The following is a 26,490-nucleotide window of genomic DNA, read 5'->3' on the forward strand; positions in this document are numbered from 1 at the left end:
TATTTCTCTGAGTTACAGAGAAGTGAAGTGACTTACCCCAGGTCACACAGCAGACAAGTGGTGGAGTCGCAAGAAGGGGCGGTCGTGTTTGAGTTTTGTGTGTTTTTCTTCTACACTGTCCCAAAAGAAGGCATCGAATTCTTCTGGCCTGATCTCACTCTCTTCTGTCTGTCCCACCTTCTGTATTATACCTTAGTCTGGATCGCCCTCCTCTGCCTCCTCCCCTCCCCTCCCCCATCTGCCCTCTGGCTTCTTTATTGACTATTTAGTGATCTTCATAATTATTATGATTACATGTGTGTCTCTGGACCCACACAGAGACACAAAGACAGAGACACAGAGTGAGAGACACACAGAGACAGACAGACCCTCCCCCCGTCCCGTCGGTGGTGTCTGCGCCCCTCCCCCCGCCGGTCCGGCCGAGGCCCCGCCCCCATCGTCAGCGTCAGCGAATGAGCGGGGAGCAGATTTGCCTGCGGGGCCCCGTCGGGGGTCGCGGGGAGGGGATAAGAGAGCGGTGGGGGAGGCCGGGCCCGCAGCCGGGGCCTCGGGGAGCGCAGCGCTTCGCTTCGCTTCGCTCAGTGTCCGCCATGGCCCGCACGCCTCTCCTCCTCCTCCACCTCCTCCTGGCGCTCTGCACAGGTGCGGCCGGGGGCGACTCGGGCCCTCCTAAGGGCCCCGGCCCCGGGGACTTCATCGGCGGGGATGATATCCACTGGGGGCAGGGGGCCGCTGCAGTCCTGCCTCACCCCCTTTTCTCTTCTCTTCTCTTTTCTCCTCCAGGTTTCGTGAGGTCTGCGCCCACTCAGCAGCCCTCGGCGTCTGTAGCCCTGGGCCAGACGGCCACACTCACCTGCTCCGGGGTTAGCAGTAGCTATGCTACTGCCTGGTACCAGCAGAAACCCGGCCGGGCCCCTGTGCTGGTTATATACCAGAATGACAAGCGACCCTCCGGGATCCCCGACCGGTTCTCCGGCTCCAAGTCCGGGAGCACAGCCACGCTGAAAATCGCCGGGGCCCAGGCCGAGGACGAGGCCGATTATTACTGTCAGGACTATGATAGCAGTTATGGTACTCACAGTGACACAGGTTGGTGGGGAAGTGAGACAAAAACCCTGTCCCCCAGCTCTGCCCCTTCCTCCTAGATTCATTCATTCAGTCGAATTTACTGAGCGCTTACCGTGTGCAGAGCACTGTCTTAACCGCTTGGAATGTACAATTGGCAAAGGGCCGATCCCTGCCCGACAACGGACTCACAGTCTGGAAGAGGGGAGAAAGCAACAAAACAGATAGACGGGTATCAATAGTGTCAAAATAAATAGAGAAGTAGATAGATATGCACACTATTGATAAAATAAATAGAATAATAAATATGTACCTATATTGAGTCGATCATATTTATTGAGCGCTTACTATGTGCACAGCACTGGACTGTCTCTATCTGTTGCCGACTTGTTCATCCCAAGCGCTTAGTACAGTGCTCTGCACATAGTAAGCGCTCAATAAATACTATTGAATGAATGAATGACTAAGCGCTTGGAATGTGCGATTTGGTCAAAGACAGAGACGAACCCTGCCCGACAACGGGCTCACAGCCTAAACGGGGGAGACAGACGACAGAACGGAACAACATGAAACAAGCGCAGTCTGGGGTCAAAATCATCGAGATAAATAGAATCATATACACATCATTAACAAAATAGAGTAATAAAATATACAAATTGCAGAAGTGCTGTGGGGAGGAGAAGGGGGAAGAGCAGAGGGAGAGAGAAGGTGGAATGGGAGGGGGGGAGGAGGAGCAGAGGGAAAGGGAGGACTTTGTCTGGGAAGGCCTTTTGGAGGAGGTGAACTCTCAGTAGGGCTTTGAAGAGGGGAAGAGAGTCAGTTTGGCGAGTGTGAGGAGGGAGGGCGAGCCAGGTCAGCGGTAGGACGTGGGCCAGGGGCCGAGGGCGGGGCGGACGCAAACGAGGGACCGTGAAGAGGTGAGTGGTAGAGGAACGGAGTGTACGGGGTGGACAGTAGAAAGAGAGAAGGGAGGTGAGGTAGGAAGGGGCAAAGTGATGTAGAGCCTTGAAGCCAAGAGTGAGGAGTATTTGTTTCGTGCGAAGGTTGATAGGCAACCACTGGAGGTTTTTGAGGAGGGGAGTGACATCCCCAGAGCGTTTCGGTAGGAGAATGAGCTGGGCAGCGGAATGAATAATAGATTTGGAGCGGGGAGAGACAGGAGGATGGGAGATTAGAGAGGAGGCTGATGCAGTGATCCAGTCGGGATATTTCAAGAGCTTGTACCAGCAAGTAGCAGTTTGGATAAAGAGGAAAGGGCGGCTCTCGGCGATGTCGTGAAGGTGAGACCGGCAGGTGTTGGTGATGGAAGGACGTGTGGATGAATGAGACAGTAGAGTCAAGGATGACACCAAGGTCGTCAGGCCTGTTTAGAAGTTATGTCTTTCCTGGGGGAAACTTTGTCTCTTGCTCTTTTCCCTCCTTGAGTTTGTCCAGGACCCCTAGGGAAATGACCGGCCTGGGGCCGGTTCTCTGGTGTCACCGATGCCAGAGAGCATCTGTCCTAATATGGGGACCCTGTCACAGTCGCCTAGCCTCATATCCATTGCTTGCTTTCCCATCGAGTCCTAATCCCCTCCCCTCTAGCAGAGCAGTGATGCTGGGAAGGGACGTTCGGACCGCAGGCCAGGGCCGGGTGGCCCCATTTCATGCCCCATTCATGGAACACACACGGAAAGGACCGTGTGGGACCGGATCTCCCACAACACTGGGCCCCTCAAAGTCCGTCAAGGGACAGACTGTGAACTCAACTACTAATTCCCCCAACGCTCTCAGCAGCAGGAGACTGAGGCCAGGCAGGGGCTGGGGAAGGAATCGGAAAGGGGTGAGGAGGGAGGGACTAGGGTTAGTCTCTGGTGCCAGGGCCAGCAGAGGGTGCCTCAGCCCACAGTTTGATCAGGCCAGGTGGGCTTGAGGAAGGATCATGGGCGAGGGATCTGAGAGCAGCCCTGCCGGCGTCCCCTGTTTGTTTCCTTATAGCAAGCCAAGGGTCAAATCGCCCTCTCTCTCCCCATCTCATCTCACCCTGCCTCTCTGAGTGCTTTCTACTTCCTGTCTTGATTATCCCCTGCATCAATGCCTTTCCAAAGACCTCTTCTTCTTCTTCTTAAGTGCCTTCGAGTCATTTTCTATTCATAGCAACTCCACATATATATTTTCTCCAGAACGTCCTGTCCTCTGCCATGATCCGCAACCTTTCTAACGGTTCTTCCGTTATTGTTGGTAGAGAAGCATCAGTGGCAAAAGCACGGGCTTGGGAGTGAATGGTCGTGGGTTCTGATCCCTTCGCTGCCAACTTCCTGCTGTGTGACTTTGGGCTAGTCACTTAACTTGTCTAGGCCTCAGTTACCTCATCTGTAAAATGGGGATTAAGAGCAGTTAATTAATTTCACCAAGTGTCCCTTTCTGTGTGTTGAAACCAACAATTTTGTTTCATTTCATTTTGTAACTGCGAGGGTGCTGTTAGCCAGTGGTCAAAGTAAAAAAAAAAAAAACTTTCTTGCTGAAACTTATGCCCATTTCCTCTTATTTGCTCCTCTGTTGAAAGGGAAATGGTCAATGACTGCATCATAAAAACCTTCCGGGAAGGTTTTTGACAGGAAGATTCCCTCGTGGGACAGCCTGATTACCTTGTACCTGTCCCAGTGCTTGGTACATAGTGAGCACCATCATCAGCATCGTGACCGTTCTAGGCACCGTGGCCACGGCAGAGACTGTGGACTCGGGGTCTGGAGAAGCCTGAAAATCGCCTCCCTAGCCAAAGCAGTCTAGTGATCTTTGTTCTGCCTCTGTGTACTTGTCCATGTCTTTACATTCTGTTTAATCTTTTCTACGTCTCTGTGGCCTGTTTCCACTTTTGCCCTTATATCTTTAATTGGCCGGCGTCACTATGTCATTTCCACCTGTGTATTACGAGATTTTATGTTGTCTTCAGGTACCGTTTCATCTGTTCTACGTATCTGTAGCCTGTTTCCACTTTTACCCTTGTATCTTTAATGGGATTGGATCAAAATCTAATTTCCACCCGTGTATTCGTTGCCGGGGTTGGATACGGTGTGTGGCACCGAGGAGGCGCTCAGTCAATGTTCCCGCGGGCTGGAAGGAGCAGTGGCTGGGCGGGGGGAGGCCCGAGGGTTGTGACGGAGGGCGGGACCGCCAGGGGGCGCCGTCGGGCCGTGACTCCCCGCCAGTCGGGGGCGGGAGTGGCAGCTCCTTGGCGCCCCCAGGCGGTGGGCGAGGGTCCCGTCCGGGCCGAGGGAGGAAGGGCAGGACAGGCTGGACACGTGGACACAGAGACACAGAGAGACAGGATAGAGAGAGACAGAGAGACCCTCCCTCCGCCCCGTCGGTGGTGTCCGCCCCCCTCCCCCCCGGCCGGCCGAGGCCCCGCTCCCGGCGTCCGCGTCAGCCAATGAGCGGGGAGCAGATTTGCCTGCGGGGCCCCGTCGGGGGTCGCGGGGAGGGGATAAGAGAGCGGTGGGGGAGGCCGGGCCCGCAGCCGGGGCCTCGGGGAGCGCAGCGCTTCGCTCAGTGTCCGCCATGGCCCGCACGCCTCTCCTCCTCCTCCATCTCCTCCACCTCCTCCTGGCGCTCTGCACAGGTGCGGCCGGGGGCGCCTCGGGCCCTCCTAAGGGCCCCGGCCCCGGGGACTTCATCGGCCCGGGAGGACCCGGCGGGGATGATATTGATTGGGGGAAGGGGGCTGCTGCAGTCCTATCTCATCTCATCTCATCTCATCTCATCTCATCTCATCTCATCTCATCTCATCTCATCTCATCTCATCTCATCTCATCTCATCTCATCTCATCTGTTCTTCTCTTCTCTTCTCTTCTCTTCTCTTCGCTTCTCGTCTCTTCTCTTCTCTTCTCTTCTCTTCTCTTCTCTTCTCTTCTCTTCTCTTCTCTTCTCCAGGTTTCGTGAGGTCTGTGCCCACTCAGCCGCCCTCCGCGTCTGTGGCCCTGGGACAGACGGCCACACTCACCTGCTCCGGTGGTAGCTATGTCAACTGGTATCAGCAGAAACCCGGCCGGGCCCCGGTGCTGGTTATATACGAAAATAAGAAGCGACCCTCCGGGATCCCTGACCGGTTCTCCGGTTCCAAGTCCGGGAGCACGGCCACGCTGACCATCGCCAGGGCCCAGGCCGAGGATGAGGCCAATTATTACTGTCAGGAGGATAGTAGTGCTCCTCACAGTGACACAGGGTGATGGGGAAGTGAGACAAAAAACCCCGCCCCCCTGTTCTGCCCCTTCCTCACAGATTCTTTCGTTCAGTCGAATTCACTGAGTGTTTACTGTGTGCAGAGCACTGTATTAAACACTTGGAATGTACAGTTCGGGAAAGCGCCAATCCCTGCCCAACAACGGATTGAGTCTTGAAGGGGGAGACAGACAACAAAATAGGTAGATGGGCATCAATAGCATCAAAATAAATAAATAGAATTATCCATATATACACACCATTGATAAAATAGAATATTAAACATGTACATCTATACGCAAGTGCTGTCGGGGAGGGAGGCTGGTTGGGGCAGAGGGGGCAAGTAGGAGCGATGTGGAGGGGAAAAGGAGCAGAGGATGAGGGCTGAGACTGTGAAGGCCTCCTGAAGGAGGTGAGCTCTCAGTAGGACAGTCTGGTGTCCGTCACGGGTCCCGTCACTCTGTCGTGTCCTGGACGTGTCTTTCTTCCCATTGCTACCATAGCACGGCAACATGGTGACACAGGTTGGTTAGAGATTTTGGGTGAAGGGGGATCGGCCGGTGGCCACCCTGCATGTCCGCTCCCCCCGTCCGGCCTGTCTAGAAGTTGTGTCTTTCCTGGGGGAAACTTTTGCGTCTTGTTCTTTTCCCCTTTTTGGTTTGTCCTGGACCCCTGCGGGGAATTGACCTGACTGGGGCCAGTTCTCTGGTGTCACAGTCGCCTAGCCGTGTCTCCATTGCTCTCTTTCCCATCGAGGCCAAATCCCCTCCCCTTTAGCAGAGCAGTGATTCTGGAAAGGGACAGTGGGACCGCAGGTGAGGGCCGGGTGGGCCCTTTTCATTCCCTATTCATGAAACACACCAGGAAAGGACTGTGGGGGACTGCTTCTCCCATAGCACTGGGCCCCTCAAAGTCTGTCAAGGGACAGACTGTGAACTCAGCTACCAATTACCCCAACCCTTTCAACCGCAGGAGATTGAGGCCAGGCAGGGGCTGGAGGAGCAAACAGCCAAGAATGAGGAGGGAGGGACCAGCGGTCGTCTTTGGTGCCAGGTACAGCAGAGGGCGTTTGCAGCCCACAGTCTGAGCCGCCCATGTGTGCTTGAGGAAGGATCACGGGTGAGGGACCCAAGAGCAGCTCCATCGGCCTTCCCTATTTGTTCCCTTAGAACAATGAGAGGATCAGACTGGCCTCTGCCTCCCTGTCTCACCTCACCATCCCACTGAGCCTTTTCTACTTCCTGTCCTGATTATCCCCGGTTCAATTCTTCTCCAAAGACGTCTCAATATTATTATTAAGTGTCGCTGAGTCGTTTCCGATCCGTAGGCGCTCCGTGGGTATACTTTGTCCAGAACATCCCGTCCTCTGCCCTGATCCGCAGCCTAACGGTTCTTCCGTTGTCGTCGTTCTGGTCTCTATCCATCTAGCTGCTGTTCTGCCTTTTCCACGTTTTCCCTGGACTTTTCCTAGCATTACTGTCTTCTCCAGAGAATTAGTCCTCCTGATTTTAAGTCCAAAATACGCTAATTAAAGTCGAGTCATCTGACCTTCCAACGGCCACTTTGGTTTTAATTTGCTCAAAAATCCATCTGTCTGTTTTTCGGGCAGTCCGTGGTATTCACCAAAACCTTCTCCAATACCACATTGCCAGAGAATCGATGTTCTTTTTATCTTGTTTTTTCACTGTCCGGCTTTTGGATCCATACATTGTCACTGGAAAAACCATAGAGTTGACCATTTGTATTTTTATGGTGATTTTTGCATCAACCCATTTCATGACTCTTTCCAATCTCTTGGTTGCTCTGAAGTTATTCTTCCCAACATTAATCTTCGGCGTATTTCTGGGCTACCAGTTCCTTTATTACTGATTATTGATCCCAGAAGAGAAAGTTGTCAACTATTTAAATCTTTCCTCCATCCACTACAAATGTGTTAAAACTTCCAGTTGTCATGATCTTTGTTTTCTTGACATTCAGATGTAGCCCCATCTATGTGCACTGTTCTTGAACTTGGAATAATACGCCCTTCAGATCCCTTCATTTTCTGCTAGGAGGGTTGTATCATCAGCATACTGAAGCTTGTTTATATTCCTTTCTGCAATCTTTCCTCCCCATTCGTCTTCATCGAATCCGGCTTCTCTCAAAGGCCTCTACTCCATACTGATCCTCCTCAACAACCCCTTTTCCTGGAAACATTATCCAATCTTGCCCTCAATGACGCTGTGCTCTCCTGGCTCTCCTCTTATCTCTCTGGCTGCTCATTCTCACTTTCTTTCAGAGGCTCCTTCTTGTCTCCCACCCACTAACTGTGGGGAGTCCATCAGGGCTCAGCTTTGGGTCCCTTTCTGTTCTCCATCTACACCCACTCCCTTGGAGAACTCATTTTTTCCCATGGCTTCAGGTATTTTCTCTATGGGGATGATTGCCAGATCTACATCTCCAGCCCTGATGTCTCTCCTTCTCTACAATTTCACATTCCTCCTGCCTTAAGGCCATCTATACTTGCATGTCCCGTCGACTCCTCAAATTGACATGTCCAAAACAGAACTCCTTATCTTCTCACCCAAACTCTGCCCTTCCCCTGAGTTTTGCTTCACTGTAGGAAGTACCACGATCCACCTGTTTCACAAGCCCCTAATATTGGGCGTTATCTTTAACTCATCACTCTTATTAATCCCTCATATTAAATCTTTCACCATAGTGACAGTTCTATCCTTCCGAGTATCACTAAAATCCCCCCTTTCCTCTCCGTTCAAACTGACACCACATTGATACATGCACTTACACTATCCTTTCCTGACTGCTGTGTCAGCCTTCTAGCTTTCCTCCCTGACTTCTGTTGCTCCCTTCTCCAGTCCATATTTCACTCTGTGGAAATGCCTGTAATGTTTTTCTAAAAATATGTTCGGTCCATGTTTCCCCCCTCCTCAAGAACCTCCAGTGATTGCCCATCCACCTCCACATCAAACCCAAGCTCCTCACCATTGGCTTTGAAGCACTCAGTCACTTTATCTCCGCCTATCTTGCCTCACTGACTATCTTCTACAGCACAGCACGCTCACTTTGCTCCTTGAATTGCCATCCTACTCACAGTAAGTCGATCTTGTCTATCTTGCCGCCGACTCCATGTCCACGGGAACTCCCTCCTCCTTCGTATCTGATACATGACGTTTTCTCTCCTACACCTTCAAAGTTATATTAAAATCACATCTCTTCCAGGATGCCTTCTCCATCTGAGCCCTGATTTCCCCTATTCCTTCTCTCTTCTGAGGTGCCCTGGAACTTGGATTTGACCTGTTTATTCACACCATGCTCAGCCTCTTACATTTGTGTACATGTCCAAATTTATGCATTTAATGTAATGCCTGTCTCCCCACTTGAAACTCCCCACCTTGAAACACCTGGCCCCTGTGCTGGTTATATACAACCTGTATCTACCAACCCATTTTTTCCTGGTATTCGTTAAGGGCTTACTATGTATCAAGTCCTGAAAAAGCTCTGGGGTAGATAGAAGCAATCATGTAGGACCCAGTTCATGTCCTACATGGGGCTCACTGTATTAATCCCTATTTTACAGATGAAGTAACTGAGGCACTGAAAAGTTAAGGGACTCATCAAAGGTCACAGAGCAGACAAGTGGTGATCCTGAGTTTAGAACCCATTTCCTCTGCCTCCCAGGCTCATGCTCTGTCCATTAGATCCCACTGCTTCTTATCCAACTGGGTTGTATCATACTCTCCCAAGCAGTTAGTACAGTGCTCTGTGCCCAGTGAGCCCTCAATAAATACGATCGATTGATGAATTGATTGATCACAATGTTCCTTTAGAACAGATATTGGAATGATGGCAGATCTGGAAAAATTCAATCCCTGAGCCATAGCATAGACTTTAAGGCTGGTTTCTTGACATCACCATTTATTCTGACCCCAAGTGAATGACTGTAAGACCCTGGTGGCTCCCGAGAAGGGACACAGGGCAAACTTGTACCAGGAGAGATGGAGGTAGAGCGAGGGACATAGCTTTTGTGTAGTGTGGAAAGAGAAAGAGAGAGGGAGGGTGAGACACAGAGAGAGAGAGAAGAGGCCCCTCCTTTCCTCTGTCAGTGTCTTGGGTCTCTGTGAGCTGGGCTGGGTGACGCCCCTAGAAGCAGTAGCCATTGGGCAGGGAGCAGATTTGCATGTGGTGGCTGCAGGAGGGGGGATGGGGCCATGGGGAGGAGTTAAGAGATTTTGGGGAGCCCATTCCCAGAGCTGGAGCCTCGGGGAACAGAAGGCTTGTGTCCGTGTCCACCATGGCCCGCACTCCTCTCCTCCTCCTCCACCTCCTCCTTGCTCTCTGTACAGGTGCGGCTGGGGGCAACTAATACCCCCCCTAAGGGCCCTGGGCAGGGAGACTTAACCCGGACAGATGCAGTTGGGGTACTGGGGAGGGGACGGGGGAAGGCTGCCCAGAGAGGGGTCCAGTACAGTTCTTACTGATCTTTTCTCTCCTCTGCTCCAGGTTTCGTGAGTTCTGTGCCGACTCAGCCGCCCTCGGTGTCTGTGGCCCTGGGACAGACGGCCACACTCACCTGCTCCGGTGTTAGCAGTAGCTATATACATTGGTACCAGCAGAAACCCGGTCAGGCCCCTGTGCTGGTCATATACAATAGTAACAGCCGACCCTCCGGGATCCCCGATCGATTCTCCGGCTCTAAATCTGGGAGCACGGCCACGTTGAGCATCGCCAGGGCCCAGGCCGAGGATGAGGCCGATTATTACTGTCAGGACTATGCAAGCAGTAATAATCCTCACAGTGACACAGGGTGATGGGGAAGTGAGACAAAAACCCCCGTCCCCATGGGCCCATCCCACTGCTCTGCTCCTCCTGCCAGATGGTGCCCTGTGCCAGGAGGGGGAGGGGAATGCTGACCTCTAGCCCCTCCAGCTTCCCCTGTGCCCCTCACCCTGCCGCACCCCCTCAGCACCCCCAGATCGGTCTTCATCCCAGTCTTGCTGGGCCCGCCTCCTGCCTCCGGCCATCTTGCTCACCGCAGCCCCGGGGGATTCGCAGCCGCTCAGGCCTCTGGTGCCTGTATTCCCATCCAGGTCCCTCTGAGGAAGATGCCAGCATTGCTATGGGCACCATCGCCACCACTGTCGTAACCCTTGCCCGCATCATTTTTTTCCCCATCTCCATCACCTGCTTCCTTGACATTGTGTGTGCAAGGCACCATTACTGGGGATTTCGGCAACACACAACTGAAGAAAAGATAGGAAACCTGCAATTCCATCGGTCATTCAATAGATGGTATTTAGTGAGTGCTTAATGTGTGCAGGACAGCGTATTCGGCACTTGGGAGAGTACACCCACCCTCGGCACTTGCAGACTTATCTTAAAATTACATAAAAGGAATTATGAATGTATCGATGTTAATTTTTGTCTCTTCCTCTTAACTACAAGTTAGTTATGGTCAGGGAACATGTCTGCTAATTCTATTGTACTGTACTCTCCCAAGCGCTTAGTACAGTGCTGTGCACATAATGAACATTCAATGAATACCATTGATTGATTGATTGATCCAGACAATGCAATAGACGTGATCCCTGCTAACTTAGAATGTACAACCCAGAAGGGGAATCAAACATTAAAATAAATTACAGAGAGGGGAAGTAGCAGAGTGGAGGAAAATTCACACTTGTAAATGCTTTGAGACTGTGGATGAGGTGACAAGGAGCTTAAAGAGTACAACCTGCAAGGATAGGTGAGGCAAAGGGGAAGGAAATAGTGAGGGGAAATGAGGAGTTAGGAAAGGCCTGATAGAGGAGATATGATTTTAGTAGGAATTGGAGAATGGAGGGCATGGTGGTCCATTGGCTATGAAGAGGGAGGGTGTTCCAGGCTGGAGGGAGGCTGTGGACAACTGGTCAAGGGCAGGATAGACGAGATCGAGTTAGAGAGAGCAGATTGACGTTAGAGGAGAGAACTGTGTGGATTGGGCTGTAGTGATGAAATTAATTAGGGAATCTGATAAGCTCTTACTATAGGTCAAGCACCGTTCTGAAGTAAATCAGGTGGGACAAAGTCTCCGTCCCAGATGGGCTCACAGTCTAAGTAGGAGTGTGAACGGACCCGGAATCCCCATGGTTTAGATGAGGAAACTGAGATCCAGAGAAGTAGAGTTACCTGCCCAGGGCCACACAGCAGGCAGGTGACAGAACAGGGATTAGGACTCAGGTGCTCCGGCTCCCAGGCCCATTCTCCTTACCTCTGTCCATGAATGCTTCTCAGTAGGAAGTCAGTAAGGTAAGGTAAGGAGAAGCTGAGTGAATGCCTAAGAGTCAATGGAAAGGAATTGCTGTTGGATGCAGAAAGGGATGGTCCACCACTGGAGGTCCTTGAGGAGTGGGGAGATGTGTGCTGAATGTCTTTTCTAGAAATCTGAGTCGGGCAGCAGAGTGCAGTGTGGACTGAAACAGGGAAAGACAGAAGGCAGGGAGGTCAGAGAGGTGGTTGGTGCAGTAGTCAAGGAAGGAAATGAGAGGTGCTTGCATCGACGTGGTAGCATTTTGGTTGGAGAGGAAAGGATAGATTCTAGAGATGTTGTGAAGGTAGAACTGATTGGCTCCTGTGACAGACTGAATATGTGTTTTGAGGGCGGGAGATGAGTTGAGGATAATGTCGAGGTTATGGGCCCGTAATAGTTGGTGCTAATAGTAACTGTATTTATTTTAAAAGTGCTTACTATGTGTCAAGCACTGTTCTAAGCAGTAGGGTAGATGTAAGTGATTCAGGTCAGACACAATCCCTGTGCCAAAAAGGACTCGTATTCTAAATAGGAGGAAGAGTGGTATTGAGATGTGGAGGACCAAGGTGTTGTACAGAGCGATAGGAAAGTCTGGTGGAGGACAGGGTTTGATGGGAAGATGAAGAGTTTGATTTTGGACTCATTAAATACGAGGGGCCGGTGGAGCATCCGAGTAGAAGAGCTTGGGATCTAATGGGAGGGTCAGTCAATGCAATTTCATCCCCGTACCCAAACTGCTGTCTCCTAGGGTGCCCTTTCTCCCCTCCCCTAGTCCTCTTCTTCCCTGCTACCCAACTCTCAAGAAGCATGAACGTCTGTTTGGGCACCACGGCCTGGCTGCCAGAATGACAGGTTGGGTGCAGTTTTAGATCTTACTCCCAGGGTCAGTAAAAGGTGTTTTTTTAATGGTATTTTGTTAAGTGCTTACTATATGCCAGGCACTGTACTGAGCACTGGAGTACATAGAAGTACATAGAGTACTGTCATACATAGTACCCACATAGGGCTCACATTCTTCATCCCCATTTTACAGATGAGGGAACTGAGGCACAGAGGAATTGCATGACTTACCTGAGGTCACAAGGCAGGCAAGTGGCAGAGACGGTATTAAAAGTCAGTTTCTTCTGATTTCAAGACCCGTGCTCTACCCAGAGAAGCAGCGTGGCTCAGTGGAAAGAGCACGGGCTTTGGAGTCAGGGCTCATGAGTTCGAATCCCAGCTCTGCCACTTGTCGGCTGTGTGACTGTGGGCAAGTCACTTAACTTCTCCGTGCCTCAGTTCCCTCATCTGTAAAATGGGGATTAAGACTGTGAGCCCCACGTGGGACAACCTGATTCCCCTATGTCTACCCCAGCGCTTAGAACAGTGCTCGGCACATAGTAAGCGCTTAACAAATACCAACATTATTACCCGAAATACCTCGCAGCTCCTCCCGTACGTCTGGAGTGTATGTCGTCTGCCACTGCTGTTCCGGACAGTGGGAATAATTTCCCAGCAGCCCAAAGGTGGCAGAAGAGCCTCGTGGAGTTGACCCACTCGGGTTAGGCGTCACCATCATCATCAGCATCATCAGCATCATCCACTGTATGTATTTAGCACTTACTAAGTGCAGAGGACGGTAGTAAACGCTAGGGAGAGTACAATACGACAAAGTTGGCAGACACGTTCCCTGTGCACGTAGAGTTTACAGTCCGGAGCCTATACGGTATAGGTATAGTAGTAATGATAATTTTGGCATCTGCTAAGCGCTTACTATGTGCCAGGCAGTGTACCGCGCACTGGGGTGCATACCAGTGAGTTGGGTTGGACGAAGGCCCTGTCCCACGTGGGGCCCACAGTCTCCCTCCCTATTTTACAGTTCACTGAGTTACAGAGAAGTGAAGTGACTTACCCCAGGTCACACAGCAGACAAGTGGTGGAGTCGCAAGAAGGGGCGGTCGTGTTTGAGTTGTGTGTGTTCTTCTTCAACACCGTCCCAAAAGAAGGCATCAAATTCTTCGGGCCTGATCTCAGTCTTTTCTGCCTGTCCCACCTTCTGTACTTTACCTCAGTCTGGATCCCCCTCCTCTGTTCCTCCCCTCCCCCATCTGCCCTCTGGTTTCTTTATTGACCATTTAGTGATAATCATAATTATTATGATTACATGTGTGTCTCTGGACCCACACAGAGACACAAAGACAGAGACACAGAGTGAGAGACACACAGAGACAGACAGACCCTCCCCCCGTCCCGTCGGTGGTGTCTGCGCCCCTCCCCCCGCCGGTCCGGCCGAGGCCCCGCCCCCATCGTCAGCGTCAGCCAATGAGCGGGGAGCAGATTTGCCTGCGGGGCCCCGTCGGGGGTCGCGGGGAGGGGATAAGAGAGCGGTGGGGGAGGCCGGGCCCGCAGCCGGGGCCTCGGGGAGCGCAGCGCTTCGCTTCGCTTCGCTCAGTGTCCGCCATGGCCCGCACGCCTCTCCTCCTCCTCCACCTCCTCCTGGCGCTCTGCACAGGTGCGGCCGGGGGCGGCTCGGGCCCTCCTAAGGGCCCCGGCCCCGGGGACTTCATCGGCGGGGATGATATCGATTGGGGGGAAGGGGCCGTTGTAGTCCTGCCTCACCTCTTCTCTTCTCTCCTCCAGGTTTCGTGAGGTCTGTGCCCACTCAGCCGCCCTCGGCCTCTGTGGCCCTGGGACAGACGGCCACAGTCACCTGCTCCGGGGTTAGTACTAGCTATGTGGACTGGTACCAACAGAAACCCGGCCGGGCCCCGGTGCTGGTTTTATACGATAGTAACAAGCGACCCTCCAGGATCCCCGACCGGTTCTCCGGCTTCAAGTCCGGGAGCACGGCCACGCTGACCATCGCCAGGGCCCTGGCCGAGGATGAGGCCGATTATTACTGTCAGGAGGATAGAAGGAGTAGTCCTCACAATGACACAGGGTGATGGGGAAGTGAGACAAAAACCCCCGTCCCCTTGCTCTTCCCCTTCCTCCTAGATTCATGCATTCAGTCGAATTTACTGAGCGCTTATCGTGTGCAGAGCACTTTCCTAACTGCTTGGAATGTACAATTTGGCAAAGGGCCCATCCCTGCCCGACAACGGACTCACAGTCTGGAAGGGGCGAGACGGACAATGAAACAGGTAGACGGGTATCAATAGCGTCAAAATGAATAGAGTTGTAGATAGATATGCACACCATTGATAAAATAAATAGAATAATAAATATGTATGTATATTCATTCACTCGATTGTATTTATTGAGCACTTACTCTGTGCACAGCACTGGACTAAGCGCTTGGAATGTGCGATTCGGCCAGAGACAGACCATCCCTGCCCGACAACGGGCTCAGAGTCTAAACTGGGGAGACAAGACAGAACAGAGCAACACGAAACGAGTAGTCTGGCATCAATATCATTGAGATTAATAGAATCATAGATATATACACATCGTTAACAAAATAGAGTAATAAATAAAATATACAAATTGCAGAAGTGCTGTGGGGAGGAGAAGGGGGAAGAGCAGAGGGAGAGAGAAGGTGGAATGGGAAGGGGGGAGGTGGAGCAGAGGGAAAGGGAGGGCTCTGTCTGGGAAGGCCTCTTGGAGGAGGTGAACTCTCAGTAGGGCTTTGAAGAGGGGAAGAGAGTCAGTTTGGCGAGTGTGAGGAGGGAGGGCGAGCCAGGTCAGCGGTAGGACGTGGGCCATGGCTCGAGGGCGGGACAGGCGCCAACGAGGGACCGTGAAGAGGTGAGCGGTAGAGGAAAGGAGTGTACGGGGTGGGCAGTAGGAGAGAAGGGAAGTGCGGTAGGAGGGGGTGAGGGGACGTAGAGCCTTGAAGCCAAGAGTGAGGAGTTTTTGTTTTGTGCGAAGGTTGACAGGCAACCACTGGAGGTTTTTGAGGAGGGGCGTGACGTGCCCAGAACGTTTCTGTAGAAAGATGATCCGGGCAACGGAATGAAGAATAGACTGGAGAGGGGAGAGACAGGAGGATGGGAAATCAGAGAGGAGGCTGACGCAATGATCCAGTTGGGATATTACGAGAGCTTATACCAGCGAGGTAGCAGTTTGGATAGAGAGGAAAGGGCGGCTCTCGGCGATGTCGTGAAGGTGAGACCGGCAGGTTTTGGTGACGGAAGGATGTGTGGATGAATGAGAGAGTCAAGGATGACACCAAGGTTGTCCGGCCTGTCTAGAAGTTGTGTCTTTCCTGGGGGAAGCTTTGTCTCTTGTTCTTTTCTCTCCTTTAGTTTGTCCAAGACAAACTGGCCTGGGGCCGGTTCTCTGGTGTCACCGATGCCAGATAGCATCTGTCCTAATATGGGGACCCTGTCACAGTCGCCTAGCCAGGTCTCCATTGCTTGCTTTCCCATCGAGTCCTAATCCCCTCCCCTCTAGCAGAGCAGTGATGCTGGGAAGGGACGATCGGACCGCAGGCCAGGGCCGGGTGTCCCCATTTCATTCCCCATTCATGGAACACACAGGGAAAGGACCGTGTGGGACCGGGTCTCCCACAACACTGGGCCCCTCAAAGTCCGTCAAGGGACAGACTGTGAACTCAGCTACCAATTCCCCCAACGCTCTCAGCAGCAGGAGACTGAGGCCAGGCAGGGGCTGGGGAAGGAATCGGAAAGGGGTGAGGAGGGAGGGATTGGGGTTAGTCTGGTGCCAGGGCCAGCAGAGGGTGCCTCAGCCCACAGTTTGATCCGGCCAGGTGGGCTTGAGGAAGGATCATGGGAGAGGGATCAGAGAGCAGCCCCGCCGGCGTCCCCTGTTTGTTTCCTTATAGCAAGCCAAGGGTCAAACCGGCCTCTCTCTCCCCCTCTCATCTCACCCTGCCACTCTGAGCGCTTTCTACTTCCTGTCTTGATTATCCCCTGCATCAATGCCTTTCCAAAGACTTCTTCTTCTTCTTATTATTATTAAGTGCCGTCGAGTCATTTTTTAGATTTGTAGGAACTCCACGTATGTATTTTCTCCAGAACATCCCGTCCTCTGCCATAATAATAATAATAATAATAATGTTGGTATTTGTTAAGCACTTACTATGTGCACAGCACTGTTCTAAGCGCCGGGGTAGACACAGGGGAATCAGGTTGTCCCACATGGGGCTCACAGTTAATCACCATTTTAGAGATGAGGTAACTGAGGCACAGAGAACTTAAGTGATTTGCTCACAGCCACACAGCTGACAAGTGGCAGAACCGGGATTCGAACCCATGACCTCTGACTCCAAAGCCCGTGCTCTTTCCACTGAGCCACGCTGCTTCTCATGCCATGATCCGCAACCTTTCTAACGTTTCTTCCGTTATCGTCGGTAGAGAAGCATCGTAGCGCAGTGGCAAAAGCACAGGCTTGGGAGGCAGAGGTCGTGGGTTCTGATCCCTTCGCTATGTGTCTTTGGGCAAGTCACTTAACTTGTTTAGGCCTCAGTTACCTCATTTGTAAAATGGGGATTAAGAGCAGGTAATTTCACCAAGTGTCCCTTTCTATGTTTTGAAACCAACAATTTTGTTTCATTGCATTTTCTAACTGCGAGGGTGCCGTTAGCCAGTGGTCAAAGTAAAAAAAAAAATCCTTTCTTGCTGAAACTTATGCCCATTTCCTGTGATTTGCTCCTCTGTTGAAAGGGAACTGGTCAATGACGGCTTCAACAAAACCTTCGGGAAAGGTTTTTGGCAGGAAGACACCCTCGTGGGACAGCCCGATTACCTTGTACCCGACCCAGTGATTGGAACAATGCTTGGCACATAGTAACCGCCCAACAAATACCATCGTCATCATCATCATCACCGTTCTAAGCACCGTGGCCACGGCAGTGACTGTGACTCGAGGTCGAGAGAAACTTGAAATTCCTGCCTCCCTAACCAAAGCAGTCTACTGATCTTTGTTCTGCCTATTTGTAATAATAATAACAACGTTGGTATTTGTTAAGCGCTTACTAGGTGCAGACCAGTGTTCTACCCGCTGGGGTAGATACAGGTTAATCAGGTTGTCCCATGTGAGGCTCACAGTTAATCACCATTTTACAGATGAGGTAACTGAGGCACCGAGATGTAAAGTGACTTGCCCCCACTCACACAGCTGACAAGTGGTAAAGCGGGAATTCGAACCCATGACCTCTGACTCCCAAGCCCGGGATCTTTCCACTGAATCACGCCGCTTCTCCACTCGTCCATGTCTTTATGTTGTCTTCAACTTCCGTCTCATCTGTTTTACCTAAACTGTGGCCTGTTTCCACTTTTGGCCTTATATCTTTAATGGGATTGGATCAAAATCTAATTTCCACCCGTGTATTCGTTGCCGTGGTTGGATACGGTGTTTGGCACCGAGGAGGCGCTCAGTAAATGTTCCCGTGGGCTGGAAGGAGCAGAGCCGGGGCGGGGGGAGGCCCGAGGGTGTGACGGAGGGAGGGGCCGCCAGGGGGCGCCGTCGGGTCCCATATCCCCGGCAGGTGGGGGAGTGGCAGCTCCTGGCGCCCCCAGGCGGTGGGCGAAGGTCCCCGGGAGAGGGGCGGGCCTGGGGAAGAGGCCACGTGGAGACAGAGACACACAGAGATAGATGACAGAGAGAGACAGAGAGACTTTCCCCCGCCCCCAGCGTCAGCCAATGAGCGGGGAGCAGATTTGCCTGCGGGGCCCCGTCGGGGGTCGCGGGGAGGGGATAAGAGAGCGGTGGGGGAGGCCGGGCCCGCAGCCGGGGCCTCGGGGAGCGCAGCGCTTCGCTCAGTGTCCGCCATGGCCCGCACGCCTCTCCTCCTCCTCCACCTCCTCCTGGCGCTCTGCACAGGTGCGGCCGGGGGCGGCTCGGGCCCTCCTAAGGGCCCCGGCCCCGGGGTCTTCATCGGCGGGGATGATATCCACTGGGGGCAGGGGGCCGCTGCAGTCCTGCCTCACCCCCTTTTCTCTTCTCTTCTCTTTTCTCCTCCAGGTTTCGTGAGGTCTGCGCCCACTCAGCAGCCCTCGGCGTCTGTGGCCCTGGGCCAGACGGCCACACTCACCTGCTCCGGGGTTAGCAGTAACTATGTTTCCTGGTACCAGCAGAAACCCGGCCGGGCCCCGGTGCTGGTTATATACTATAGTAACAAGCGACCCTCCGGGATCCCCGACCGGTTCTCCGGCTCCAAGTCCGGGAGCACGGCCACGCTGACCATCGCCGGGGCCCAGGCCGAGGACGAGGCCGATTATTATTGTCAGGACTATGCAAGCAGTAGTAATCCTCACAGTGACACGGGGTGATGGGGAAGTGAGACAAAAACCTCTGTCCCCACGGGCCTGTCCCCCTCTTCAGTCCCTCCCTGCCAGATGATGCCCTGGGATACCGGGAGAGGGAAGGGAACACAGCATTCCAGCTCCCCCAGCTTCCCCTGTGCCCCTCACCCTCCCGCATCCCCTCGTCACCCCCAGAATGGTCTCGGGCTTAGTCTTGCCGGGCCTTACCTCCTGCCTCCGGCCATCCTGCTGCCCGCAGCCCCTGGGGATTCATGGCCTCTCACGGCTCCGGGGCCTCCGTTCCCTTCCAGGCCCCTCTGAAGAGGCAGTTTCCACTATCATCGTCGCCCCCACCATCGTAATCACAGCCCCCATTAACATTTACCCCATCACCAACATCAGCCTCCTTAATGTATTGGGTGCAAGGCACCGAACTGGATATTTCGGGATCACACACCACTATAAAACAGGTAGGGTCCAATCAGTCCATCGATCGATGGTATTTATTGAGTACTTTCTGTGTGCCGGACACTGTATTCGGCACTAGAGAGAATACAATATACCCCATTCTCAAACCCTCAGCACTTATGTAGGCAACTTAAGTTAGATATGATAAATTACAAAATTATTTATGTGAATAGCTGACTCGCCACACTGCTTCACCTGCCTGTCTTATGTTATATTTGCACTGCAGCTGCAGCTCTGGACGGTGGGTGAGATTTCCCAGGGGCCGGAAGGGGGCAGAAGAGCTTCACGGAGCTGCCCCACCGTGGCTAGGCATCATCATCGCCCTAATAATAATCATAATAATTGTGGTAATAATTGTGTAATAATTGCTATGTGCCAAGTACTGTTCTAAGTGCTGAGGTAGATACAAGGAAGTCAGGTTGGACAGTCCCTGTCCCATATAGTGCTCACACTCTTAATCCCCATTTTACAGATGAGGTAACTGAAGCCCAGAGGAAAAAAAATGGTATTTGTTAAGGACTTACTATGTGCCAAGCACTGTACTAAGCTCTGGGGTAGATACAAGGTAATCAGGTTACCCCATGTGGGGCTCACAGGCTTCATCTCCATTTTACAGATGAGGTTACTGAGGCACAGAGAAGTTAAGTGATTACCCAAAGTCACACGGCTGGCAGGTGGCAGAGGCGAAATTAGATTCCACAACCTATGATTCCCAAGCTCGTGCTCTTTGCACTAGGCTACACTGTCTCTTCAAGCGAAGTGAATTGCCCAAGGTCACAAAGCAGACGTGGCAGATCTGGGATTAGAAACCATGACCTTCTTCTGACTCCCAGGCCTTCTATCCACTAGGCCAAGCTGCTTCTCCATCAACAGTATGTTTACCACTTGCTATTGTGCAGAACACTGTACCTAGAACGTGGGAGAGTACAATACCACAGAGTTGGCAGACACGTTCCGTTCCCACAACAAGCTTACAGTCCAGAGACCGTTCAGAGTAGGCATGCAGGAAGGGGCAGTTGTGTTTGCCTCAGAATACGAAAGCTGCTTCTGGTGGCCTGAGTCAATCAGTGTTTCGATCAAAAAGATGTATTTATTGAGCCTTTACTGTGTGCATACCACTCTACTAAGTGCTGGGGAGAGTCCGACATACTAGAATGGTAGACACGTTCTCTGCCCGTAACCAACTTAGGCTCTAGAAGGGGAGGCAGATATTAATGTAAAAAAATGAATTATGGAAATGTACATAAGTGCTGTGGGACTGGGATGAATCAGCGAGCAAATCCAGGTGCAAGGGTGACACAAAAGGGAATCGGAAAATAGGCAATGAGGGTTTAGTCGGGGAAGGCCTCTTGGAGGGGATGTGTTTTAATAAGGCATACAAGATGGGGAGAATGATATGAAGAGAGTGGGATTTTCAGGACAGGCAATATGTGGGAGGTAGGTCAGAAGCATGACAGAATAATTCAAAGCAAACTAAGTTGTCTGGCTTTTGAAGAGCCAAGTGTGAGGTTGTAGTAGACCATTAGGGAGGTAAAGTAGGTGAGGGCAAGTTGATTGCATGCTTTAAAGCCAAAGATGAGTAGTTCCACTTTGATGTTGAGGTGGCCGGGCAGGCTTTAGAGGTTCCCGGGCAGCCTTTAGAGGTTCTTGAGGAGTGGGGAAACATAGACTGAATGGTTTTGTAGAAAAATGATTTGGGCAGCAGAGTGTGGTATGGACTGGAATTGGGAGAGAAGAGAGAAAGGGAGGTCACCGAGGAGGCTGAAAAAGTATTCAAGGTGGGATGGGATAAGTGGTTGGATTCAAGTAGTCGAAGTTTGAGAGGAGAACTATAGAATTGCACTCAATCAGCTGTTGGGGGCTCAGACTAGGGGACATTGGAGCCTTTGGCCGTGGTCTCCTTCCCCACACACTTACACCACACACTCCCTGAGGCCTCTCACCATCCCCTCAAACCAATGTGGGTAATCATGGCCCTGGCCTCTGTCAAAGAAAAAAATCACAGAGTCTGCATTGTGTTTCAGCGGATATGATAGAGACAAGTTTATTTACTACTAGCACTTCTTCTAGCAGTTTTAATTTTACATTATAAATTACTTATTTTTTTAAATGTCTGTTTCCCCTTCGGGACTGTAAGCTTGTTATCGGCGGGGAACAAATGTACTAATTCTATTCTTTGTAGTTCCCCAAATAATATAGTGCTCTGCTCATGGTAAGCACTCAATAAATACCACGGAGTGGTTGACTGATTGACATCTAGGATGATCTTAGTAACCCTTCGCAAGCTGATTTTCTATGATTCCTCAGTATTCCCATGAGGATTCCACTGGCCCTATTGGATCTGGCAGTCTTGATGTCTGGGAAAATAAGGATCTGATTGAGAATGACAAATAGAAAGATGTTTGGGAGTGAGGGAAGGCAGAATAAAATGGAAACTCTTCTCTGCATTTCGGTGCAAGATGACTCTACTTCAGCACCAGGCAGTGGCAGACTTTCGTATGCTCGAGAGCTGGTCCCTGGTTTGTCAGGAAAAAAAGTTAATTTTGTGAACGAGGGGAAGTGTAGCCAAGTGGAGAGAGAGAATATGAGAGAGAGAGAGAGAGAGCCCTCCCATCCTCTGTGATGTGGGTCCCCCCAGAGTCTGGTAGGATGACTTCCGCAGGACCTGCAGCCAATGAGCAGGGGACCAGATTTGCATTAAGGATTTAGGGGAAACTTGGGGAGGGGATAAGAGAGAGTTGGGGGAGCTCAGGCTCAGAGCTGGGGCCTCGGGGAGCAGAGCTTTTGTCTCCATCTCCACCATGGCCCACACTCCTGTCCTCCTCCTGCACCTCCTCTTTGTGCTCTGCACAGGTGTGGCTGAGGGCGGCTAGCACCCCTGCAAAGGGCCCTAGGCAGGGAGACTACTATCTCATCCTGGGGAGGACCCAGGGGAGGATGTTGGGGTTGAGGGGTTAAGCATGCTCAGGGAGGGGTCCAGTGCAGTCCTTCCTAACCTCTTCTCTCTTCTCCTCCAGATTTTGTGAGTTCTTTGCCGACTCAGCCACCGTCAGCCTCCGTGGCTCTAGGGCAAACAGCCACCATCACCTGCTCCGGAGTTAGTAGTAGCTATGGTGCAAGCTGGTACCAGCAGAAACCCGGCCAGGCCCCTGTGCTGGTTATGTACTATAATAACAACCGACCCTCCGGGATCCCCGACCGGTTCTCCGGCTCTAAATCCGGGAGCACGGCCACACTGACCATCGCCAGAGCCCAGGCCGAGGATGAGGCCGATTATTACTGTCAGGATGCTAGCAGTAGTAATCCTCACAGTGACAGAGGGTGATGGGGAAGTGAGACAAAAACCCCTGTCCCCACGGGCCTGTCTTCCTGCTCTGCCCCTCCTTGCCAGATGATGCCCTGTTCCAGGAGAGGGTGGGGAATGCTGCGCTCCAGCTCCCCCTGCTTCCCCTGTACCCCTCACCCTCCCGCATGCTCCCATTACCCTAGAATGCTCACTCGCTCAGTCCCACTGGGCCCTACCTCCAGCCTCCGGCTGTCCTGCTCCCCGCAGCCCCCGGGGAGCTGCAGACACTCAAGGCTCTATGGGCCTCCATTCCCATCCAGGCCCCTCTGAGGAAGCTGATGCCACCATCGCTATGGTCATCATCGCCACCACCAGCGGATCATCACCTCATCATCATTTTCCTCTTCTCCACCCTCAACCTTCTTCACATACTGTATGCAAGGTACCCTACAGGGCTTTTCAGTGTCACACTGCACAAAAAAAGATTTACTGAGCTCTTACTGTGGGTAGAACTGCCCTCAGCACTTGACAGAGTACAATCCAGCCCACTCTCAAACCCTCAGCACTTATGTACATATCTTAAAATTATGTACCATAAAATTACAAAATTGTTTATGTTAATGTCTGTCTCGCCATGCTGGGTCTCCTGATTTTCATGTATATTCGCACTGCAGCTCTGGACCGTGGGTGAGATTTCCCAGGGGTCCAAGGGGGGCAGCAGAGCTTTGCGGAGCTGCCTCAGCGTGGCTAAGCATCATCATCATCATCATCATAATGATTATCACGATAATTATGGTACTCATTAAGTGCTTACTATGTGCCAAGTACTGTTCTAAGCATTGAGGTAGATACGAGGTAGTCAGGTTGGACAGCCCCTGTGCCACATAGGGCTCACACTCTTAATTCCCATTTTACAAAAGGTAACTGAGGCCCAGAGAAGTGAAGTGAATTGCCCAAGGTCACACAGCAGACATGTGGCAGATCTGGGATCAGAACCCATGACCTTCTGCTCCCAAGCCCTCTGTCCACTAGGCCATTCTGTTTCTCCATCAGTGGTCTCTGTTTATCGCTTGCTATGTGCAGAACACTGTACCTAGCACTTGGGAGAATACAATACAGCAGAGTTGGCCGACGCATTCCCTGCCCACAACTAGCTAACAGTTCAGAGACTGTACAGTGTTGACATGCAGGATGGGGCAGTTGGGTTTGCCTGAGACTAGCCCAAGCTGCTTCTGGTGACCTCAATCAATCAGTCTTTCGATCAATCAGTTATATTTATTGAGCCTTGACTTTGTGCATACCACTCTAAGTGCTGGGGAGAGTACGATACACTAGAGTTGGTAGACACGTTCCCTGCCCGTAACAAGCTTTAAGTCTAGAAGGGGAGACAGATATTTATGTAAAAAAAAATTATGGATGTGTACATAAGTGCTTTCGGATTGGGGGAGGGATGAATCAGTGTGCAAATCCAGGTGGAAGGGTGACACAAAAGGGAGTGGGAGAAGAAAGGAGGGCTTAGTCGGAGAAGGACTCTTGGAGGCGATGTGCTTTTAATAAGGCATAGAAGGTGGGGAGAGTGATTGTCTGATATGAAGAGAGAGGGATTTCCAGGACAGAGGCAGTAAGCAGGAGGTAGGTCAGAAGCGTGATAGCATAGGTCAGGGCAAAGTAAGTTGGTTGGCATTAGAGGAGCGAAGTGTGAGGTTGTAGTAGAAAATTAGGGAGGTAAAGTAGGTGAGGGCAAGGTGATTGCATGCTATAACGCCAACGGTGAGGGGTTCCTCTTCCACAATGAAGTGGACGGGAAGCCTATGGAGGTTCTAGAGGAGTGGGAAAACATAGACTGAATGGTTTTGTAGAAAAATGATTTGGGCAGCAGAGTGAGGTATGGACTGGAATTGGGAGAGACGAGAGAGGTCACCAAGGAGGCTGAAACAGTAATCAAGGTGGGATGGGGTAAGTGGTTGGACTCACGTAGTCGAAGTTTGAAAGGAGAACTCAAGAAGAACTGCAGCCAGTCAGCTGTTTGGGGCTCAGATTAGGGGACATTGGAGCCTTTGGCCATGGTCTCCTTCCCCTCACAGTTACACCGGACACCCCCTGAGCCTTCTCGCCATTCCCCCAAACCAGTGCATGGCCCTGACCTCTGTCAAAGAAAAAATTCAGACTCTGCATTGTATTTGAGCGGGTATGATAGAGACAAGTTTATTTACTTCTGGCAGCTCTTCTAGCACTTTTAATTTTACATTATAAATAACTTATTTTTTATAACTATCTGGCTCCCCTTTGGACTGTAAGCTTGTTATGGACGGGGAACAAGTCTACTAATTCTTTTCTTTTGTAGTCACCCAATACTTAGTGTAGTGCTCTGCTCATAGTAAGCACTCAATAAATACCATTGATTGATTGACTGATTGACATTTTGGATGATTTTAGTACCCCTTCCCAAGCTGATTTTCTATAATTCCTCAGGATTCCCATGAGGATTCCACTAGCCCGATAGGATCTGGCAATCTTGATGTCTAGGAAAATGAGGATCTGATGGAGAATGACAAAGAGAAAGATGTTTGGGAGCGAGGGAAGGCAGAGAAGAATGGAAACTCTCCTCTGCATTTTGGTGCAAGATGACTCTGCTTCAGCACCAGGCAGGGGCAGACTTTCCTATGCTCAAGAGCTGATTCCTGGTTTGTCAGGAAAAAAAAGTTAATTTTGTGAATGAGGGGAAGTGCAGCCAAGTGGAGAGAATGTGAGAGAGAGAGACACATTTGTACACACTCCCAGAGGTCCCTTCCTCTGTGATCTGGTCCCCCCAGAGCCGGGTATGGTGACTTCCCCAGGAGAAGCAGCCAATGAGCGGGGAACCAGATTTGCATTTAGGACTTTGGGGAGGCATGGGGAGAGGTTAAGAGAGAGTTGGGGGAGCTCTGCACAGGTAGCAGAGCTCTTGTGTCTGTCTCCACCATGGCATGCACTCCTTTCCTCCTCCTCCATCTCCTCTTCGCGCTCTGCACAGGTGTGGCTGGGGGTAGCTAACCTGCCTGCAAAGGGCGCTGGGCAGGGAGACTATCTCATCCTGGGGAGGCCCCAGGGGAGGATGTTGGGGTTAAGGGGTTAAGGATGCCCAGGGAGGGGTCCAGTGCAGTCCTTCTTGACGTCTTCTGTCCTCTCCTCCAGATTTCGTGAGTTCTGTGCCGACTCAGCCCCCGTCAGCCTCTGTGGCTCTAGGACAAACAGCCACCATCACCTGCTCCGGTCTTAGCACTGGCTATATGGCCTGGTACCAGCAGAAATCCGGCCGGGCCCCTGTACTGGTTATATATAGTACCTCCAGTGGTAGTAAGCGACCATCCGGGATCCCCGACCGGTTCTCCGGCTCCGGCTCCGGGAGCACGTCTACGCTGACCATCTCCAGGGCCCAGGCCGAGGACGAGGCCGGTTATTACTGTCAGGATACTTACAGTTATCCTCACATTGACACATGGTGTTAGGGAAGTGAGACAAAAACCCTCATCCCCACGGGCCCGTCGTGCTATACCTCTAACTGCCAGACCCAGAGAGGGAGGGGAATGCTACACTCTAGCTCCCCTAGCTTCCCCTGTGCCCTTCACTCTCCCGCACCCCTTCATCGCCCCCAAACGGTCTCTGTCTCAGTCTTGCTGGGCCATACCTCCTGCCTCCGGCAGTCCTGCTCCCCGCAGCCCCAGGGGATCCGCTGCCGCTCAGGCCTCTGGGGCCTCCATTCCCTTTCAGGCCCCTCTGAAGAAGGTGTTGCCGCCATTGTTATCATCATCGTCGCCACCGCCATCGGATTCATCGCCTCATCATCATTTTCCTCGTCTCCACCATCAGCCTCCTTCACGTATTGTGTGCAAGGTACCCTACTGGGCATTTCAGGATCCCACTGCACTAAAAAAAGATTGACTGAGCACTTACTGTAGGTAGAACTGTTCTCAGCACTTGAGAGAGTACAATCCACCCCACTCTCAAATCTTCAGCACTTA

At 51.8% G+C, this 26,490-nt stretch overlaps 1 protein-coding gene and 4 gene segments (V, D, J or C); all 5 read left to right on the forward strand.

Annotated features, from left to right (window-relative positions):
- Nucleotides 1-552: 552 nt before the first annotated feature.
- On the forward strand, nt 553-5,270 carry LOC100681319. The segment is given in 3 exon segments: nt 553-642; nt 784-1,089; nt 4,975-5,270. Coding segments are annotated over 3 exon segments (654 nt in total).
- Nucleotides 5,271-9,513: 4,243 nt separating this feature from the next.
- Nucleotides 9,514-10,085, forward strand: LOC114806129. The segment is given in 2 exon segments: nt 9,514-9,605; nt 9,763-10,085. Coding segments are annotated over 2 exon segments (360 nt in total).
- Nucleotides 10,086-13,949: 3,864 nt separating this feature from the next.
- Nucleotides 13,950-14,525, forward strand: LOC100682075. The segment is given in 2 exon segments: nt 13,950-14,039; nt 14,168-14,525. Coding segments are annotated over 2 exon segments (357 nt in total).
- A 3,678-nt stretch (nt 14,526-18,203) lies between these two features.
- The window catches only part of LOC100682076 (immunoglobulin lambda-1 light chain), a 197,557-nt gene continuing 189,270 nt past the window's right edge, over nt 18,204-26,490 (forward strand). Inside the window, exons 1-2 of the mRNA XM_029049367.1 lie at nt 18,204-18,313; nt 18,455-18,742. Of these exons, the coding sequence (XP_028905200.1) occupies nt 18,262-18,313; nt 18,455-18,742 (340 nt within the window). The 5' untranslated portion in view covers nt 18,204-18,261. The remainder of the gene's footprint in view (nt 18,314-18,454; nt 18,743-26,490) is intronic.
- LOC120639071 lies at nt 21,945-22,543 on the forward strand. The segment is given in 2 exon segments: nt 21,945-22,056; nt 22,221-22,543. Coding segments are annotated over 2 exon segments (360 nt in total).

The sequence above is a fragment of the Ornithorhynchus anatinus genome, chromosome 21 (genome assembly GCF_004115215.2).
Source record: "Ornithorhynchus anatinus isolate Pmale09 chromosome 21, mOrnAna1.pri.v4, whole genome shotgun sequence".
NCBI lineage: Eukaryota > Metazoa > Chordata > Mammalia > Monotremata > Ornithorhynchidae > Ornithorhynchus > Ornithorhynchus anatinus.